General features: G+C 40.0%; 1 protein-coding gene across 3 annotated transcripts; it reads right to left on the reverse strand.

Annotated features, from left to right (window-relative positions):
- Positions 1-2,269: 2,269 nt before the first annotated feature.
- tspan17 (tetraspanin 17) lies at positions 2,270-21,184 on the reverse strand. Of its 3 annotated transcripts, none has more exons than XM_044363624.1 (8): positions 20,563-21,184; positions 12,660-12,710; positions 10,822-10,968; positions 9,931-10,101; positions 9,282-9,407; positions 8,962-9,002; positions 7,159-7,275; positions 2,270-6,901 (listed from the first exon to the last, which is right to left on the reverse strand). In XM_044363624.1, exons 1-7 carry the CDS (start codon positions 20,647-20,649, stop codon positions 7,200-7,202), a joined length of 699 nt encoding a protein of 232 aa, XP_044219559.1. In that variant the 5' UTR covers positions 20,650-21,184; the 3' UTR covers positions 2,270-6,901; positions 7,159-7,199. The 3 variants fall into 3 exon arrangements, with proteins under 3 accessions (XP_044219559.1, XP_044219558.1, XP_044219560.1); XM_044363623.1 differs by having other exon boundaries at positions 8,955-9,002; positions 20,563-21,181; XM_044363625.1 differs by lacking the exon at positions 20,563-21,184 and adding an exon at positions 19,113-19,169 and having other exon boundaries at positions 8,955-9,002.
- Between the last annotated feature and the right edge of the window lie 397 nt (positions 21,185-21,581).

Raw genomic sequence — 21,581 nt, forward strand, 5'->3', positions numbered from 1 at the left:
GGTCAGAGGTACATGTGGTGCTTGTGGACATCTGGCAGTGGTGGATAAGAAGCAGACTGTGTATTTTATGTGTTTTTGATCCTTTTTACTATTTCTGCTGAATTCTCTTGAAGAAAAAAATGTAATTTAAAAAAAAAGGAAGAGCAAATTTGACAATTGAGGTAAAAATTTGCACACCACTTTTCTCATCACACATAAATCTGTCTCAGACTTCCTCACAATCACACCAATCTACAAATAGCCAGCACACAACTTAAGCCTTTAAATAAGACTTGCTGGAGCTCCAACCAGCTTGTGAGTGAACTAAATAGAAATGACAGCAGTTATCTACTGTATGTACCTGAAGGTCATGAGGTCTGTGCTCTGCCACGTGAGTGAAGAAACAGAATGCAGTAAGAAAACTGAAATCGTAGCACCAGTTCAAAGGGAAAAGGCCTTGAAGGTATATGATTACAATCTGCTGATTACATTTTTAAACTTCCCTTATAAAGGAAATGGAGTATGTATGTAGCAGTGATATCACTGAACTGTATCCTTTAAAATAATATTAAATGATCTAGTTAAGAATGATGTACTTCCTTATGGATGTATGGAAGATCCTTGTCAGTGCCCACTGCAGATAAAAACACAAGGCCAGTCATACTTTTTGGATGGATAATGTTCATGGTAGCAGCTGCTTTAAATCAAATCAAAAAGGAGGAATCTTGGTTGCAGTTGCTGTCCTTGCAGCCACGAAACTGCGTGCTTTATGTAAACAGCTACACCACTACATTTATGAATTTTTCAGGGAGTGCTGGTTTACAAATGGTCATTCTCTGCTGTTCCCTGTGTCCAGAAACTGCAACATAAAGGCTAGAAGAGCATTGAGGCTTGTGTCCATTAAGTCATTCTTTCATTGTCAAGGAAATTGAGCCAATTTGTGTCCTTCTGAAGTGGAGTGTTTTATCTTTGAGATGCACGGTAAAAGAGGACGTCAATAGTCTGAAGTTGATGGATTAATTTTGTTGAAGAGTTATTCTCTTTGATCTCGACATCTTAAAAGACAGGGCTGTTAAAGCAGGTGACTGATGGATCAGTAGCTTCTAGCTGCTCTTCAAAAAGCCACTAATGGCAAGAATAAAACACAAACTCCTGCTGCTCGACCGCTTTGTTCACTAGTTTTAAAATAATTTTTTAAGCAGTTTTTGCATTGCATTCTTTTTGCTGGTTTACAGGATTAAACAATGAAGTCACAGCAAAACTGTGTCAGCGTCTGAGCCCACAGTCACTATTTGTCTCCCTCTATTGGCTGATTCCTCCATCAAATGATAAATTAAAGCACTTTCTAATCACACAAAATCTTAAAAAACCAACATTCCTGGGTAAATAGGGACAATTAGTGCAGCAATCAACCTCCAATTATAGTCACTTTCTACCAGAATATGGATGCTTGAGCCCTTTCACGAGTTCAGTGGAGGATCAGGCTTTAAGATCATTTATTTATGTAGAAGTAGTAATACCACAGTGAAAAAATACTACAAAAGACCTTGCACTTATTGTGCAAAGGGGTCCTTTTCAGAATGCTCTATTATAGATCCATTATATTCTTAGGTTCCTATTACTGATGCATTAGCAGCTTATTGTAACGTAATTATATACCAGTTAGTAGTTTGATTGAACACAAATCATATTTCATGTTGATGTTTTGCATGCGTAATCTTAGTAACCACTAACTATTTACCTCTGAAATGTTGAGGAGTTGAAGTATAAAGCAGCATAAAATAGAAATATTCACATAAAATACAGCTACCTTAAAATTGTGTTGAGTAAATAAATAAAATGAATGCCTGAATAACGAGGCTCCTGAGGTGCTCAGTGATCTGGTGGTACTTTTAAGGGTTTACTGAGAACTGTAAGGTGCCCTCTTGTAGATCCTTACTTGGACAGACGACCTTTTCTATTCGGGGGAATCGACATGTTGAACATTTTACTCACAGAACTCAAAATGGATTATGACTGGGAACTCAAATCGAAACAGTTTTTAAAGAGGGATCAGTCATGTAATCATGAGTGATCTGGTGCTTGTCTTGTCGACTTTTAATGTATCACTGTTGGTAAATTGTTTGTTTTGTGCTGTTCCATGTATTTTCATGTTGAGCTTAGGCTACACATGATGTGGTATGTGGCATTAGTTCATGTTATATACTTGTCCCCATAGAAATAAACATGAAATACATAAATAAATGTTATTACAGTCAAAAATTTTGAAGTTAAAAAAGGAGAACACAACTCTTGTTATCATAAATCCTTTAATATATGAAAGAGGCATATTTTAACACAATATACAGTGTAACAGACCATGTCCCACAGTTTTCATACTTATTTACAACATTTCTTTACAAGGCTACCCATCAGAATAGGCAGGTCTAAACTGAGAGAACAGATAGATATCAGCTTGTTTCTGTTGAAGACTGACATACTGCAAGTAAAACTGAGGAAAACCGTTTGTGTCCCAGTTCAACAAAGACATTTATAGTGGTTTCTGTGTGGCTAAAAGATCATGTATTACTGTATCCATACTCCTTAACTGTGAGCAAATCTGTAACACCCATCATCAACTTGTCATTCCAGTCAGATCACACTTGTGTCTTGATCAAATGTCATGACCTGGCATGGAAATGTCAGTGCTAACAACTGTGATATTGCTGTTAATACGGTCACAAACAAGTCAATTACTCTGCTTCTGCTGTGCTCTGATGCGGCCAGCGTCCGCACACGATGAGGTAAGACTTGTGAACGTCTGAAGTGTCGCCCACGTTTGTGAGAAATATCAACAGAACTGCCTTAAGATATTAGCTGACTTCAAAAGCTTGAAAAAAAAAGGATCACAGGTCATATTATCAGTCACAATGACACTCGCTTTCTATTATATGTGTAAAGTAAATTTAAAGAAGTTCAGTCAAATCATTTATAAATGCACATGTTGCAAAAAAAAAGAAGTTTTATATCAATAAAATCTGAACAGAAGTGATGATTTTTAATGATATTTAGAATCATCCATCATGTTTGCAGCTATTGAAGAGACATTAAAAGACTGTAACTGGTTGTTTCTGGTGATTAAAAATGCTTTTGCATATAAAATGTCCACGTAGGTCTGCACACACGCCTGGAAACAGAAGAAATGGAATGCTCATCTGCTTTCATGCTCACTAATAGAACATTTTAAAAATGTAAAAACCAGAATAACATCTAAAACGTCGCTAAAGACGACTCTTCATTCACATTCCTGACTTCATCTCTGTTGTGCATTGCGCTGCATAAGGGTAAAGAGAATTTCTAACTAAGCGTAGAGCGGTAGGTCCATGCTGATACTGACTTATACATTCATGGTATGCATAAGGCTCCTCCTCGGGAATGATTTAACTGCCTACAGGGGAAAGCAGAGAAATTAAGAGGGTGTTTCATGATGCAAGGCCATTATGATAAAGGACAAAGCTAATTAGCATTGTTCTCTTCCCTCCCATTTCCCCTACAATAAAAGGAATACAAAACCAGAACAACCAAAAGCTGTTAAAATAAACCTGTGAGTCACCTTTGTAGAGTCTGCATATTAAAGTCCTGCCACGCTGCTACAGATTATTATGGCATTATTGTCCTTATTACCAAGGTGACTGTCTGATTATTGGCATATCCATCCAGATAAGGCTGTGGCTGCAGAGAGCGGGAGAGCTTTTTGTTTAAGAGCGGCAGCTCAATGCTGCAGCAGAACCGACACCCGTGGCCTCCGTCTGCCTTCAGCCAGATCTTCAGCATCCCTCAAAAAGGCAGCAGCCCTCCATTTTATCACGAACAAGACAGAATCTTCTCGCATGCATAAGCAGAGGGGTTTTTTGTTTTTTTTAAATGAAGGGTAAGGGATGTTAAAGACCCTGAGCAAACACTTCCAATTAAGGGTGATTTCTAAAAAAGATGAACACACTTCAAAGCTTTTGCTGAACTAATTAATCACACATTATCTGTTTCAACCCACATTTTTAAAAAAGAACTAAACTCCAAAGGTGTGGAGGGATGGGAAGAAAAAAAAAAAAAACACACACTGGTTTCATCCTGATCTTCTAAACTTGAGCGGGAGCGATTGATTTACAACAGTTTGTGAAATCAAAGAAGCCCACGCACATTTCGAATAACAGGATGGTGAAAAAAAAAAAAAAAAAAGAGTAATAAAATCTGTCACATCAGGCAAACGTGGCGACTTTGGGTGGGAATTTACAAGACCTTTAAGTTGCATTTTATCCTGTAAATGTTTCTACGTTTGATCTGAAGGAAAGGCCGTCTATTCCGATTGCTCGAGGCTCTCGCCGAATGATTACACCTAAAGCGCTGAAATGAATGAAGCTTCTCTTATAGAAACCAATCCATCTAAAGTGAGAGAAGTCATTAGTGCTCAGTCACTCTGCTGCAGACGCATTGTGCTGTTGCTGCTACGTTGCAAGCAATGGATTTATTCTACTCGCACATTCAACGCCTAAATTTCAAATGACTGACTGCGTGTGTCTTTTTTTCCAAACCGACACCCGAGTTTAAAAATACATCAAAATGACAGCTTTCGAAACAGGTGCAGTCAGAACAGGTACTGTTCTGAAAAGGGAGCGTGTGGGCGAGAGCAACATGTGACATGCGATCATAAGGTGCCGTTACACGTTGCATTCCTATATATATGTTCTACAGACAGATTCAGTGACGCAAGAAGTAGTTTTGGTATACTGCTCACAGAATAATAATGCTACTCATCTTTCAACTTGTGTGTGTTGCCATTCAAAACATGTTTTGTTTTTTATTTGGCTGAATGAGTGTGTGTATGTGTGTATGGATCTGCTCCTACAGGAAGTGTGTGGTCGAGTAAATCCCACCCAAATTCTGCCGGTGCTGTGTATCTAAACAGCTGTAGTGGTTAAATACAGACAATAATGTATGAAATCATCAAGTGAACTCTGTTGTATCAGAACCATTTTGTGAGGATGAAAAGATGCACTTCTTCAAAGTAAATGAACAACTTATAAGGTGAGACAAGACTTTTTTTTTTATAATAAAAGGGCAACATAAGCTGAGTAAAAAGTGTAAACTTGAGAAATCAGAATTATTCCTCAGCCTGGAAACAATAACAACATTACAAATTGTTAAAATGCCATCATGTGAGACATGTTGTTAGCTTGGTTACTGTACTACACATCAATAAACTAGTCAACGTTAAAGCAGCATTCATGTTATATTGGGACCATTTCTAATATCAAAGATAACAGCTGTATTGACTATTCTATTTAAAAACCGTCCAAACAAAAGACACAACACTGAATTAAAAGATAAAAGCAATATTTTAACATTTATCATTTTGTTTGATTTCTCATTTAAACTGGCACTTCCCACATAAAGGGACAATAAATTCACATTTTGGCTACCTAGAAATGCTATCTGCTATCGTTAGCATTCCTAATAAAGTCAGAATTGTAGCCAGACAAAACCTTGGCAGTTAGCTTGTAGCCAGCTGATATTATTTGGTCTCCGTTAAGACTGTGAACAACATCAACAATAAGAAGCGATTTCTCAGTTAAAGTCAAACAATGAACCCAGGATAAAAATCTCTGTCTATAAAATAACGGGAAATTATGAAACATCAAACATATTTTCTTATTTCAATATGCAGATGACAAAATATAAGAGTAAGACAAATGTGGTAACATAGGTCAAGTAAAAAGGCCCCAAACCAGCAATCCCATGTGCCTGAGGGATGCTCAGAGATAAACAACAATATCTACTATGTAACCCTTTTCCCTGTGTAACGTAGACCTACGATCCTAACCAGGCCTTTCCATATAATACAATATAATATCCTTCAGTAAATCAACAGATAATACAATCACTGCAGGGCAAACAGGGCGACTTTCGAGGAACTGTCAGTGTTTTTCTGCATTAAGTTAGTCTATGTAAATTCAACAGACATGGATGGAAAAAAATAGATATGCTTTGAACCGGTAGCAGAAAGCATATATTTTAGGCCAGGCCCTGAGGTATTCTGGGGCAGGGTGCAGAAATTATATGTAAAGAACAGTAAGGAGACTCACTGGAAATTAATGGCACTTTTTACATTTTGAGTTTGAAATGACTTGGAGTCACAGACTTAACCAGCCAGTGTTCAGAGTCTATCAGTGGTCATAAAAGGTCACGATGGAGAAAGTGACACGCAGAGGAATCCATGCGTTTATTGGCCGGGCGGCCAGCCACCCACGATTCTCCACAGCAGGAATTGGGGACAAACTCGTTAAAAACAGGCTGTTTTTAGGCGGAAATGTTCAATCCCTTGCTGGGCAGACAGTGGCTCTGTGACAATGTAACGCTTGGCCTAAAAAGAGGACTTGTCTGTTTTCCTTTGTTTTTTTTTGTCATCTCATCCATGGCTTCCAATCTCCCAGCTGACAGGAGTCCTTGTGCAACTGCGCCCCATAAATACACTTGTCCAAAGAAAAAAAAAATCTGAGGAAACAGATAAAAAGACTAACTCTGAAGTAGGCAGGACTGTCGTCCTCTGTATATTTAAGGAAAATCCCAGCTGAGTGGTAAACAAAGTGTTTGACTGCTTGGTTTGTGTGGGATATTTTCTTCTCCCCCTTCAAGTGATAAACAGGGAGGTAAACTCTTTGTGTCTGCACATATGCTAGTGTGAGTATGTATGTGCTACTTAGCTTGGTAGCAAAGTAGACAGAGTTCTTGGCTCTGCGTCCACAGCTGGACGGGATGCTTTGTGTGCTGTGTTGACCTGGCGGGGCCTGAGGGGTGCAGCTCCCGCACTTCACCCCTCCTGTCACCAGTTGGCTTTGACAGCTTTGACATCGCTGACCAGGTTTTGAGCGAGGCAGATGCCAAAAATCTGGAGAGGAAACCACACAGGACGTGATGTCAATAGAATATGGATGTTACTATTGAAAAAGGAGCAGACTGCTGTATTGCAGAGGTTTGCTCGATGTTGCCTGTTCTCACCACTAGATGGCAGTGACAACACAAGATCAAACCCCATAATGTTAGTTTAAGGTTAAAAAAAAAAAAAAAACAACTAATTTCAAATGCACTAGGTTGCCTCATGTAAAAGCCAGACAGTAAAATATTCTATGAAAAAGGTCACCTTACCTGTAAAAGTGCAATACCAACGAAGATCCCAGCAACAATAATCAGGTTGTCCTGAAGCCACTTCTCAAACTGCCCCACACAGCCCTTGGTGTAGATATATTTCTGCCGATCCAGCTCCTTTAAAAAAAACAAACAAAAAAAACCAGAGTAAATGACATTAAGAGAAAATAAACAGTGGCAATGATCACCTCTCAGACAGGACATTGGCTTTCTGCATGATTTAAACAACCATCTGAACTCTGATCTATGACTAATGTAAGACAAAACAAACACTGGAGGTAGCATTTGGCCCACTGACTCCTTCACTGCAGGAAAAGGCTTGAGGAGTGAGTGTTAGCTGAGTCACTCTTAGATTACAACGTGTCAGTGTCTGGACATCATGGAGAACATCAAGTCTGTGTACTCAGTTTCTCTGAGGACCCTGTGAGGACTGAACAAACAGGCAGAGGCTATTTCCTGTTAGCAGACAGATGACTGTTTGGGTTGTACGATTTTGTCGACAATGTACATAAGTCATTCAGAGATGGATATAAAAAAGGTGTAATGTAGATGCTGCAAAGACGCTCAAAGGCGGGGTATGAATGGGTGTGAACAGGCCTTTGTACAATGCTCTCTTTGTTACTGTTCAAGACCAAGTCAACCAGGCAAACCCTTTGTTCTCTTGCAAAATCTGAAAGCTAGCTTTTAACCAATGAGAGATAAAGGAAGCCCCTTGGCAGCCAATAAAAAAGCAGGAAACACTATGTTGTTCTGGCTGTGAACTTCCTCAGAAGCTATTTCAGCCTGCTGCCTTTGTTGTGCTGCTGTCCTCCCCATGTCTCCTGCTCTTCCTCTTTCCCGGCCTGCACTCCATAAACAAGCTGCACAGGAACTTGCTGCACATCATCGATAGTTTCAGCAAAATATCAATGGCCAGGGCGTTAGCAAGGAGAGCACACAGAGAAAATTAATTCATACCAACTCAGTGGCAGGTGGTTCACTGTATTGCAGTGCGCCTAGCAACAGCAATCTTTCTGACTGCAGTGCAGCGAGTTGTAACCACCACACCCACACACAGAGGAAAAGGGAACGGACTGGCATAACCCACCGAGTTGCCAATTACAGAGTGTAGTAAGGCTGCTCTCTAGGCTATAACTGGAGCCTAATTATCCCTGTTAGAAGAACAATCTGTTATTAAGGCAAGAAGCACGCAGAGGAGCCTGTGTGCTACTTAACCCTATACATTCTCTGTGTCTGCTGTTTGGCCAACTGCTTCTCAGGATGACTGTTTTACAAAACATCTTCCGCATCTTGTTACAGAGAATGTTAATGTTAAGTAAAAATGCTGTTTAATCTTAACTCGATTTGTTCTATTCATAGTTATTTTATTTCATCCGTTTCATTTTCATTAGCGGTTTGAGAAAAGCAATCAAGCCCAGTACAAAATGAACGTGACTGACACTGCGCCCTCAACAGCTCAGATAATTTAAATCAAACAGGTTTGCAGCTTGTCAATCAAATTGCCCTCAGGAGTAATTCCACTTGGCAGCTCTGCGTCATTTGAACTTGACAGGCAGGGATTGTGTGCCAATCATGCTCCACTACTGCCACTGACTACTGCAGGAGAACTGGTTCTCTCTACCCGCTATTGTTTTATTAGATTATCTACATTTATTTAAAAAATATCATAAAGCACAATATTATTTTTTAGAGTTAGGTCCTGAGAAGTTAATAACTGAAGAGTGAAGCAAAACAATTACAGGGTTACATATATAGAGACCTGTGATAGTGATAAAAACATGTTTAGAGATACCAACCCCGAACCCCCGAACATCATAACCACACTGCGTGTTGATGACATCCTCCTGTAAAAACAACATAAAGATGTTAAATCAGATTAAACCATCACTATTTCCTCTACTGGTCAGTGTTTGACGTGTTCAATGACTCTTAACATGACTTTTTACATCATTTAATCAATATCTTGTCTCTTTTAAACTACATCCTGAACAAATTCTCTGAGCATGCTAAATACTGTATATTAAAATCTTGACAGAAATACTGCAGTTGCCAGGTTATTAATTCAAATCAGGATATATTATTATATTCAGTTCATCATGTATTATTTTTGTTAAGTGACTCACCGCAGGGTCTTTGACGCAGCAGGAGAAGGGGACTCCACAGCGCTCCCTGCTGGGGTTCAACTCAGTGCAGTTGAAGTAGATATTCAGGTTCCAGTCATCGGGCCCGTGGGCACCACAGCACGACCACTGAGACAGTAATAAAAGGCAGAGATTAAACTGCCAACTAGGACTAGAATACAGATTTACGTTCTCTGATCTGGTCTTGAAACCGCCCTGAGAGCCTGGCTCAGGTCTGCTGGGTTGTGTAGCCAGCTGACTGTGGCAGGTAGCGACTACAGATTGTGAGACACAACCGGTGAGACAGCAGCGGATCTAATCGCCTTTGCGTCATGACAGAACCCAGCCTTTACACACGGGTGACAATTATCTAAACTGTTTCATTCATTTCATTGGATAATCATTTGAGGGAAACACAATCACATTTATCATGAGATTTACTCCACAATTGCAGTGACTGACTCATTCTGCTCTCTAGCCTGGACTGAGAAAGTCTTCCACATCAGTTTAAAAACACATATAAACACAAAAAAAAAAGTCTTGAGAAGGGAGTGACTTCCTCCAGCCAAGAAAAACAAGCTATTACTTGGAAATTATATATTTTTCTAACTGTGGGTGACACACTAGTTTCAGTCAGTAGGTGTGGACTCACATATTCCTGGGCAAAGTCGATGAGATTCTGCAAGTCAATGTCATCCCGGTAGGCCTTGACATTATTGTTTATGAAGAAGTTGAGCTGGTCTTTGATCCAGTCTTTAAAGACGAAGGCAAGGATCCCCGCAGTTAGCTCCAAGAAGAAGATCAAACCCAGGAACACAGAGAACTGAAAAGCGCATGACGCAAAAGAGTCAACACAGGAGTCAACACACACAAACAGAAAACAATAAATCTGTCACTTCAATCAGGGAATTTGGGTGCGCCTAGGAAAACCCTTTTTTGTAAAGGATCACAATTGAACACCACTAATAACGTTTTTTTCTACCATTTCTTGTAAGAAAATAAAATTAAATTAAAAGGACAACATCTTTGTGCAGGTCTGGTTTGCTGAGTGAAACCGCAGTCCCAGAGGTACCGTTATATCATCCCTTTACAGTAAATGTAGGAGGAGACAGGCTAATGATAAATGCACAACAGTCACATTAGCTCCTCACTCTGACGCCTGACTTACTGCTGCTAATGGACATTGGCTGGACTTAATAGCTACTCAGATTTGCAGCCAGCAACAAGGCAAGTTTGTCTCCCGTTAGTCATATGTTATTATCAATACAGCTGAGCCCAAACAAAACTCCCAAAATGGTGTTGTCATGGCTTTGGGCTTCAGAATAATTATCAGCTTTTTAGAGATCAAAAAGGCGCAGCAGCTTGATTCAGCAATGAGATAACACACATTGGTGCCATGCAACCACTCACACCATTTGGCTTGGGTGAGTCAAAATGACACCTGCTACACTGACTGCCTCGGCACTGGTGTGATCTGCAGATCTAAGGGGGTGTGAATTGGTTGAAATGGTGTCTGTGCTTGGAAAGTCTGGTGCTGGCTTACGAATTTGAGCAGTAGAGTGTTCTCTCTGAGTGCTCCAATACAGCCGGCAAAGCCCAGGATGAACATGACCCCTCCTACGACAATGAAGAGCCACACGGGGTCGAAGCCCCCTAGGTCCGTGATGGATGACAGATTGGACAGCACACCCTGAGGGGGGGAAGAAGAAAGACAAAAGACAGTGGTTAAAAGTCTGACTATAAAGCTTCCAAAATCAAACCTTACTATCAGTTCTCTAATACAAAAAAAAATTCTCACTCTACAAAAACACATGGTTAACCTTGAAAAGAGCTTCTCATGTCAAAGTGAAATAGTGAGAATTCAACTTTTGACACAGCCAGGAGGCCAGCTGCCCTGTTCAGAGATGCACAAACGCGGCAGAAATGTATTAAAAGGCAATAATGTTATTTGATTAGAATGGTATCTATCAAGTATGTTGCTTTCTAAATAAAATAACAAATCCCCCAAAGGGTTTCATTTATCAATTTATCTACAACACAATTTCATTCTCTGGAAAATCTCTGTCCAGTAAGTAACTTTTATCAGGAAAGGCACAGTTCACCGTTTTCTGCCAACGTCCACAAACAAACATCTGTCCTTCCTCTCTGCACATCCTGCCTTCACAGCCTCAAGGTCACTGTGTATCAAACATGTTTTCCTGTCAGTCTCTGGTCTGCATCATGCTGCCCTGACAAAGGGATTTTGTAAATGCGCGTGTACAATAGTGTACACATTAATGCTGAAGTGCGGGGTCACTGGAAGGTTAATAAATGTAATGGGATAATGTGTTTTGAGGTGAAGTTTATTTTTGAGTACACAAACTTCTATGTATGTATGATCATTATTCATCTCTTCCTGTATTTTTGACACTGAGCTAGGGAACAAATACAGGCCAGAGGTAACACTGCATTCTTGAGTTTTTATGCCATTGATGCAGATTAAAATGCCTTCATTTGAATTTAAGCATGAGGCCCTAAAACTATAATGTAGTCTGGCTGAAAACAGCAGGCATGAAAGTAATCATCTTAGTCACTGAGACCCAAACTCACCATTATGCCTTTCCAGTAGCCGCTATTCATCATTCGGCCTAATCCCTTTAAATTATTCACGCTGTTCCACAAAGGTACTCCGATGCAGGGCTATTTGCACAGAGTTCATGACCAGACGTTACTAATCAGTACATGCTTCTACGCTGGTGCAGCATTTACTGAACCGCCTGGTACAATTTCAAAACTAATTAATGAACTAACTGTTAACTCGACTGGGGGAAGTTTTGAGTGTTGCTATGATCTACTGCGCACGTGAGGTCGATAGCAGAACCTGACCTTTGTGGCTAGTATACTGTGGAAAACAAACGGTAACCAGTTTCCTTGCAAAATGAAGGCCTAATTCGTTTTGTGACAGACGAAGACACTGGATTCCTGATGGCGATGAGTCAAATGAGTTTGTAATTTTGTCCTTAAGGCTCCTTATTTGTAGCTTCTGTTAAAACTCTGCAAGTATTGGAAAAACAATTTGACCATTTGCTACTTAATGGCTCAAAGAGCTTTCAACAGTCACACATCACACTTGAGCTGCCGCAGCATAATTAGCATCGTGAGTCGACTAATATGCGTTTACCAGGACCATTATCAGGTAATATGCGTTTAAGTGCTACACCAACGGTGCTTCTATTTTTTCTCACCCATACTCTCAACAGCCCTGTTTTCATTTCAGCTCTCTTGCAAATCGTACTTCGAGCTAATTCCAGTAGAAATATGGGGAAGAATTTGAGCTATGCTACTGAGGTAATCATGCTGTACTTCACCACTGTGTGTTTGCATGCATGTGTTTAGACTTACCTTCTCCGCCCATGCCCACAGGCCTATGCCCAAGAATGCTGCTCCTAGTAACTGTAAAACAAAACACACAGAAGAAGCAACTGTCAGACAGAAAGAGGCAGTGCCCATCAGTCAGACCCATTTAATTCCCCTGAGTTAAAAGTAGGCTTCATGAAAACATGTATTTCTCAATAGAAAAAAATTATGACTACATATGCAACATACAAAGTTAAAAGATATAAAAAAACATCCATAGTTTCGTATAACTCAATGAATTTCAGTTAATTTGCTTTATCAGAATCATGTGGGTGTGATATGATAATCTTTGTTTTACGGCGGTATCTCCCTAGCAACATAAGCAAACAACTCAACAACTGTCCTCTGATTCTGATTTTTATTATTGCTACAGTATGTACATGATATCACGTTTTTCCAACATAGCCTAACCCACTTAAGAAAACCATGGGAAGAGCCCAAACAAAACACAAATACAAAAATCGCTCAATAACGTCATAAAGTTTTCAGGTACAACCTCATCACTTACATTGTTTTTTTTGGAGTCTTTAAACAAAACTGAATACTGAGAAAATATCTTGTTGTGGACAGAGTGAATCACTACATCTGCAGGTTATAGTCATTGCACTGGGCCGCTTACGAGGTTGGAGGATCTGATATCCTGAGAGTTAAAGATAATCCCTCCAGTATTAGCCTCCTGTCCCGGGGAGGGATGAATGCAGGGCTCACAGTTTACAACATGAAAAAAGGAGAACTTTGGGTAACTGCTGAGACAGCCATAGTACTGGGCCACCATATGCAAAGATCCAAACTCAGACAAAAACAGCACTAAGCCTTCAGGATTATAGCAGTGAGACTACATGCCAGTGAAAATCATCCATTTCTGGGCGTGTGGTTTTACTCATGTAATGTTATCAACTGCTTAGCTGCCACAAAATGTCATTCATGATGGACAAAACTCAAGCACAATCTAATGGCAGGGGCTGAAATATAATAGTTCCATTGAAACCAGGTTAAATCATACTGTTGGGAAGCTGATTAAATCGGGGAAAGCGGGTAAACTGATAGCAACCAACACACACATAACAAGACCAACAATGTTGGCAGTATGCTGAAACAACACCAGCAGCAAAGTGGAGGGGGGTGCTGCTGGGTTGGCCTGGTGGTTACATAAGCAGTTGTAGTGAAGGGTTTGGTGGCTTTTGCTGCAAAGTGACACGCAGAAGAGTGAAGGTAAGAAGGCAGAGATCAGGTAGAAGAGATTAGACTGACGGAGAGGGAGTATTAAAGCATTTAGCCTTTGACTCTAAATAATTTGCATAGATTAAAAGAGAGAAAACAACTCATTTTACAGCATGAAAACCACATTTACACGACTCCTTCTAGGGTATAATGTTACAGAACAGGTCTTTGGACATCATTGATAATTACCAACTGTAATTAGTTATTATTCTTAATTAATTACACATTTTTGGGAGATTGAATAATGCAAGAGTTTGTGAACAGCTCTAACAAGATTATCTTCAGATAGACGCAGTGTTATTGTGGGAATTTGAGTACATTCAGGACAACAGTTAATTCATTTACCATTGTATCAAACTGTAAATAAAAACGTCTACTTAATGAGCAATGGTAGAGGACTCAGCTGACAGTGTTGTATTATGGCTCTCTGGATAAGCCAACATTAAGAATATAAAAAAAAAATCTTAAAAAGGTTAAAAATAAATTTTTGTATGTTCATCTGTGAGATACTGTGTTGTTGATGTTTTTGTCACAGCTCAGTCAAACTAAGTTCAGTCGATCAGGGTGAGACATTTTACCCGTCTATTTTTGCAAAAAATGTCACTGCACAAATTTCCACAATGATAATCTGCGAATTAACTAATGTGACAGTTCAATCTGGTCTACTGCCATATAAATCTCAGTCTCAGATAAAGTTGTCTTTCAGTTGGCTGTGTCATAAGCAGCGAGCACAGCAGTCAAACTTTATTTTCAAAAGAAAAATGAATCTTTTCTTGCATCAGGCGCTGTCAATCCTTGTGGGACAAAACAACACCTGTACGTGTTTTAGAACAGGGTGCAACTTCTTGGTTGCAGTTTGTGACTCTCACTGCTTTCCAATTCAGAGCGTGGATCTTTCAGAGAACGCAGCCTGTGAATGAGTGTCCTTGAGAAAACCTGAAGGCTAAACTGCACCTGCGCCTTCTTTGCAAATTAGCTTCATGGAGACCAATAATAATGGTAGAGTCAGGTGGTCCCACGAGTTTATTCAGTCACTGGGATGTTACCCACAATTGGCCAATAATGTTTGTTTTTTTTTAATCACTCAAGGCCAAAAAAATCATTCAACATGATGTCAGGAAATGCAGAACTATTACCATTCCCAACATCAGACATTAAGCGCTAAAATGAGAGGAATCTGTTGCCTCTGTCTGTGAGGATTTGATGGCCAATCTGTAGCAGTCCCACTAAGGACATTAAACTCACATTTCTTACTGCAGCCTACCCAGGGGGACAAAACTTGTGTTTTACATTGTTTTATATTTTCTGAAGCTGTTAAAGAACTTTTTCTTGTGAATGCCTGCACACAAACACTTGGTTGGTGGTTTCCTGTCTAACTACCATTGCTCAGTCCTGAACAGGAAATTAACTACTTGATGAAACCTTGGTGGATTATAATAGACACACATGAAAGCTTGTATTATCTTTCAGTTTCGTGCAGATTACACTGATACAGTGAATTATAGCTTCACCAATTTAATCAAAAATGGTCATAATTAGCCAAAGATGATCAAGGAGAGATTAATTTTGGATCTGAACAGAAACATTACCTGAATCTATTGCTGCCTTAAGAAGTATCCACATATTGTGACTTGGATTTTTTTATTTTAGCAGAGAAATGCAACATTTAGGGGAGAAAGAGCACAGAAGCCATACAAACATGACTGATATGTGTCATATGTCATGCAGTATTTTATGTAAATTATAGCTGCTGCCTCTGGCTGATTGCTCAAGACGCCCTGGTGTTTCAGTATGGACTTGAGACACATCCCCCTCTCCTCCCATCTATCCTGTTTTTCTCTACTGTGAACTTATCCAATAAAGCTTCCTCACTCTGGTTCTGCAGTATGAAGTAGTTCTAAAATAAAACATCAGGCAGCTACCAGAAGAGTACTTCTGTTATATGGCCAATTTTGTTATTATTTCCGGTCAAAAGTACTTCAATGCACATCAAGTTGTATTTCCCCCCTGCCATAGCTCGAGGCAACCTTGGAGGCAGCATTAAGTGAGACAGCTATGGAGAGATCCGTGCTTGGTAGCCTGTCATTTGGGCTTACTATTTCTGGATCTGGTTCTCAGTCAGTGATTATCCCATCCACTTTGATTTAGAAAATAAAAATTAATGCTTAAAGCAGCAGCTCAACCCCATTTTTAGAAAGGACAGCTGCTGATCACAAATGTTAAACCAAAATTGAAACGTCTGACATCCAAGTTCAGCTGAATTTCAAACTGGCCAACTGTCAATATTTCCTCTCTTTTTGATCAAACTGTTGAAGAGACTTGTCCAAACATTACCTCACAGTATCACTGAGTTGTATTATAAAGCGTCTCTTTCTGTACAAGCCTATCATTCTTCTTCACGTGTAAGCCTAGAAGCATATTCCGATAACCCACAGTATTTGTTTTTACTCTGCGCTTTTTGAAGCCCTATCAGAAAACCAAACTTCCCTCGCGGGACAATAAGGTCTCGATTGAAGTGAATTTGACTGAATGAGTACATTCAAACTGAACTGGACCTGCCTTTGTACAGTAGTCACACTATTTCCTTTTTATCTAACTTTTCCCACAGTGTAATGTTGACAGCCAGAGTCAAACGCAGGTCGGTCGGTGGCAGTGAAACATACAACCTGTGCTAAACTCTGTTGATCCCGCCCTTTACTGAATAGTAGTAGATGAGCAACAATGTGAAAATGTGACATTAGATGCTAATCTGACATGAAATCCACATTCATCTCCTTATATCTCTGAACAATTGAGCAATAAAATCAAGAAAAGCACAGTGTTGTGTCGTTGTTTGTTCTCGCTTAGTTTACATTTCATTGCTTCTGTTTGAGGATAAGATGTTTTAAAGGCCAATCTAAATTTCAACTGCTCTAGTAAGTAATTTATCTCCCTTCCTTCTGTTTAATTTTTTTCTTATGTATCCTAATATCTAATCCCTGTGCTTTCATCACTGTGATTCTATGTGTTATCGCTGGGCAAATAAAGTCTGGAACTCAATGTCCTTGTATCCGCCTCTTTATTCAAATCAGGCTGTTCAGGTTATTTTTCAGTCAAGTGCTGCTATGAGAAGTGTGAGTCCCGATGTGAGGGCTTCCTCCCCATGTGGAGGTAGAGATTATCAACACTTAGGAAGATGCCTCCCTAAGCCAGCTGATCCCATTAACCTCAACTAACTAGCAGACAAACCAAACTCCACGCTTTCTGGACACACACACACACGAATGCACAGGGTATAGACTTAGTTAAGTGTGACTGCCCTTTTGCTGACTTCCAAATACTGCATTTCTAATGCGGCCTGCTGCGTGAACGGAGTCATTCTTGATGATATGATGTGAACAGCACTGCCAACAGGGTGAACAAAATGTGACTTCACAGAATGTTTTTCGCACTGGCACTCCTCCGCACTTGACATTGCAATACCAACGTATCGATTTGGCTGATTAATTATTACAGTAACTACAACAAGAGTTTGAATTGCAGTTAAGGGTCAAAACGTATCCGAGTGGAATAGACTACACAGTCGAGTCCTGGGTTATAATCGAGAGAAGTTAAGGTCCTGTTCAGAGCTATTATCTTGTATCTAGATATAACCAGATATTGTGTGCAAACAGCCTCCGAACTGAGATAGACTGCAGTCAACACAGAGTATCAGAACAGAAATCAGAACAAATAAAAAAAAAGAAAAATCCTCCTGTGAGTGGACTTTGCTTCCCTGTTCACATTTGATTTTATCTGTGGGCAATGGCAAACACAACAAAACATAAAAGCATACACATTTGCCCTAGAAAATAGCAAACAGCCGGTATTTTGTCTTGGATATCAAATGTGTTCGGAATGTTTATCATGTCAAACATACAGAAAAAAGTTGACTAGGTAGTGCTCCTTTGCAATTAGACACACATTTGCAATGATTAATCAACAGAAAATTAATCACCAACAATTTTGATAATCAATTAACCGTTCAAGTAATTTATTCTGCAAAAATGCAGAACATTTGCAGGTTCCAGCTACTACAACTAGCTACCAAAGGATTTGCTGTTTTTCTGTTTCATATCATTGTTAACGGGAATATCTTTGGGTTTTGGACTTCTAGTCAAAAGAAGCATTTGAGGACATGAGCTTAGGCTCTGGAAAATTATGATTTTTTTACTATTTTCTGACAGTTTATTGACTAAAGGATTGATCAAAAAGATACTCGTCAGGTAAAAGTAGTTGATAGCTGCAGCACTAGTCAAGAATTCATACATAGTATCTAAATGAGACCTCACATAGCTGCATTCACACATCTGTCCACCTGTGATGGGATCACCCAACGTGCCTTTTAGTGCCAAATGTGAGCAGCCAGCTACAGAGCTGTAGCTGGCTAATAACACACAGCCTGCCTCCAACCAACTAAGCAACTTGGTTACAGCTTAACAAGCTCTTAATTACAGCATGCAGAGCTTCCAAACATTTCAGCAGCTCAGGCAGAAAATGTGATTAATTAAGTGGATGTGAGGAATGTGTCTATTCTAAGGACGAGAGAAGGTGTGTTGTTCTTGGGTGAGAATGCCTGGCTGTCAACAGCAAGCTTGGGCGCTGGAGGAATTCACACAGAGAAGAAGGTTTTATTGCTCTATTTTGTTCACAATATTTAGGGTCTTACAAGCATTCTGTCTCAATTTGGGCAGCATTTTCAAGCCTGACAAGATCACTACAGGAGAGACAAATGGGTTGATTTGTTGAGAATAAACCCCATCTCTCTCTATTTCGGCAATGCGCTGGCTTGTCTGTCAAATCCAGTTTCGCAGCGCACAGACAAGAGGAGAACATCTTCTAGTGATTATTAACGGAAACAGCCAGCGAGCTGGAACTTGTTTCACACAGTTTCAGAGGGAGCTCAGACACAGGACTGTGTTAGCTTGGCCTGAGTGTCAAACCGTCTGAAAGAACACAATGTGAGTCAGACACAACACCGAAGCCCTATGACTCAATATTTCCTGGTTGATTGCTCAGTCAAATTGAATTACAGAGTATTTTTCATTTGTGACCTGAACTGTAAAATGTATTTATTCTTATTTCTTTAGGAAACTCTGGCTTGTGGCATGTTTGGAAGTTCATATTACCTCCGTTTCACACACACAAAACAAAAACAGAACATCACCACAGAGGTATGGTGTAATGTAATACTCCTACATTTTGAAGGGGAGTGTTGAGGAATGAGGAGGTGGTGACGAAAGGATGAGGAATAAGAAGAGAGCCCGTTGCATGTGGATCCCATGTGCCGGATGAGTCCAACAGAACAAGCACACTGTATGAGGGGAGAAAACACAGAATCACACCCGGCGCCCCCACCCAGTCTTTGTTCCCACCGTCGCCCTTTGTGCGTTTGTGGGTGTGTTAGCGAGAGAAACAATGCTGTCCCGCAGAGCCCGAGCACTATAGTGGTGGAGGTAGTGAAAAGGGTGCTTGAAAAGAGGAGGGCTGGGTGGTATTCAGGACCGTGTGGCCTTTTCCTCCCAACAGTGTGTGGGAAGACCCTCTGGGGCACACAGACACGCCATTCCTTCAGTCACTCACAGACATTATACTACACCAGCCGGTCAGAGGCAATGCAGACGGGTGAGGAGGGAGGGGTGACGGAGACTGAACAGAGGAACTTTTCAGACTGAGGAGGGATAAAGATGGAGGAGAGGAGGCATTGTAAAGGAGATGTGGGCTCACTTGCCACTGGCCTAACAATACAGATGAAACTCATGCCATTTCTCAACCTCAAACACAATGGTGCCAATGCTTACTGCCAGGTCAAGGCCCGGAGAGAAACTAACACCAGACCCGCTTTTGTCTGTGGTTGCTTAGTTTGCCTCCTCCATCAGATACTCTATCCGATATTCAAATCATCATCACAAACTCTTTTACACTTGAAGAAATGTTAGTTAGAAAGTATCGTAGTAGCTGGTAATATTCGTGGTTTAACTTATCCACCACCATTCAGAGAATGGAAAGTTATATACTCATAGGTCAATACAGAAACAGACTTAAAAACAAGGTGCAAAATTCACTTTTTTTGTCCACCAGCCAAATTACTAGTGAATGTTCAGATTTCACTAGCCACTCACTAGATTACCATTAGGTTTTTTTTTAGCTGGTGAGTGAAGCAAATCTACCAGCCACTTGCTAATTTTACCAGCATTTGGCTGGTAGCTGGTGCTAATTTTGTGTCCTGCTTAAAAATAAGTAGGTTTGCTAAATGTGACAGTGAAATTTTATATTTCTGAGTCACGGCAAGAACTTTGCTGCTAATCCTAAAGACTTTACTACTGTCCTACATGGAAAAAAATTAAACTTCCTCTAGGTCAATCAAGTTAACAAGCTAATCTGTGATGCAACTTTACACACATAAAGAACAATCAAAACAAAACAAAACAATTTAAAAAAAAAAAAAAAAAAGCATATTTAATAGTTTTCTAATTAAGTCAACTAACTTACACAATCATTTCACTTTACAACTCACTAACGGTACTAACCTTAAGCTAACTTTACCTGATTATTTGAGCTAACTTAATGTTACTTTAAGTTAGCAACATAAGCGCTGTTTTCATTATGATAACGTGAGGCAAACAGGTCACAGATTGTGTTTACTTACCCAGAATATAATGTTGAATCCAAATAAGAAGTATTTCACGCAGCAGCTGACTTCGGCTCCTTTAAAATGATGATGTTTTCTACTCATTCTTCCAAGGATAGTGGCTAACTGGCAAGCTAAGTTAACTACTACGGTTGGTACTTGAAAAGCTTTGCCAAAGCTGCACTTCTTGAACTACTGAAGCTAATGTTAGCTGGCTCCATTAGCTAAACAACGCCGAGTTCACTCCCCGGACAAGTAAAACAAACATTATAAGTCTTTTCCTCGCTTTAACCATTAGCTTGCTAGGCCAGCTAGCTCGCAACTTCTATGGTTAGCATTAGCAGCTAACAACAACAAATCCAGGGACACTTAAGGCACAGACATTCATCTGCAGTTCAGTCGATATCAACGTTGCTGGACGCTAAATTAGTTTGGACACACCGGGAGATCGAGATAAAGCTGATGGCCTTTCAGCTGAACGTCTCCTCGATTATCTCTGTAGCTGCTGCATCGTCGCTTGAAATCTTCATCCTTGTTGTTTTGTGCTGTACAACAAGCCCCTGCTGTCAAACCAAGGAAACCACAGCGCTGGCTTTCTCCCCTTTTCACCTCAAGAGCGGCCTCTTGTGTCTCACTGCAGGGATTCACTTCACTGGTTCCACAGCAAAATAAGGAATGGCAAAATTATCCTTAATCCAAAATTGAGCACAGGGAGTGTAAGTGCAATATTTCAGGTTTCTGTGCAGATATTGCACAGGTTTATCATTTCATTCATGCAAAACTGAGGGGAAAGGGATATAAAAGATAGTATTTTGATTACATGGTTCACAGACCACATTGTTGTTAATCTCCCCACTCCAAGTGAGTTTTATCTAACAATGTCATATAGCCTATTGTTTATCTTATATTAATCTTACAAATAATATTAGAAAATAGTTGTGGAAGAGAACTGCTTAGCTTGTGAATACTGACTCCCTAAACCACAGTGTGCAGCTGCAGAATGTGTGTCACTTTATTTGCAGTTCTCTTGCAAGCCT

Source organism: Thunnus albacares, chromosome 10, assembly GCF_914725855.1.
Source record: "Thunnus albacares chromosome 10, fThuAlb1.1, whole genome shotgun sequence".
NCBI lineage: Eukaryota > Metazoa > Chordata > Actinopteri > Scombriformes > Scombridae > Thunnus > Thunnus albacares.

What these genes read in the sequence shown, in the direction of transcription:
- tspan17 (XM_044363623.1), bottom strand. Translation starts at nt 20,649, where the DNA reads ATGAGTAGAAAACATCATCATTTTAAAGGAGCCGAAGTCAGCTGCTGC. An exon ending in GCTGCGTCAAAGACCCTGCG is followed by an intron (nt 9,003 to 9,281) that starts GTGAGTCACTTA and finishes TTGTTTTTACAG; the next exon opens with GAGGATGTCATCAACACGCA. An exon ending in TTGGTATTGCACTTTTACAG is followed by an intron (nt 6,902 to 7,158) that starts GTAAGGTGACCT and finishes TTTCCTCTCCAG; the next exon opens with ATTTTTGGCATCTGCCTCGC.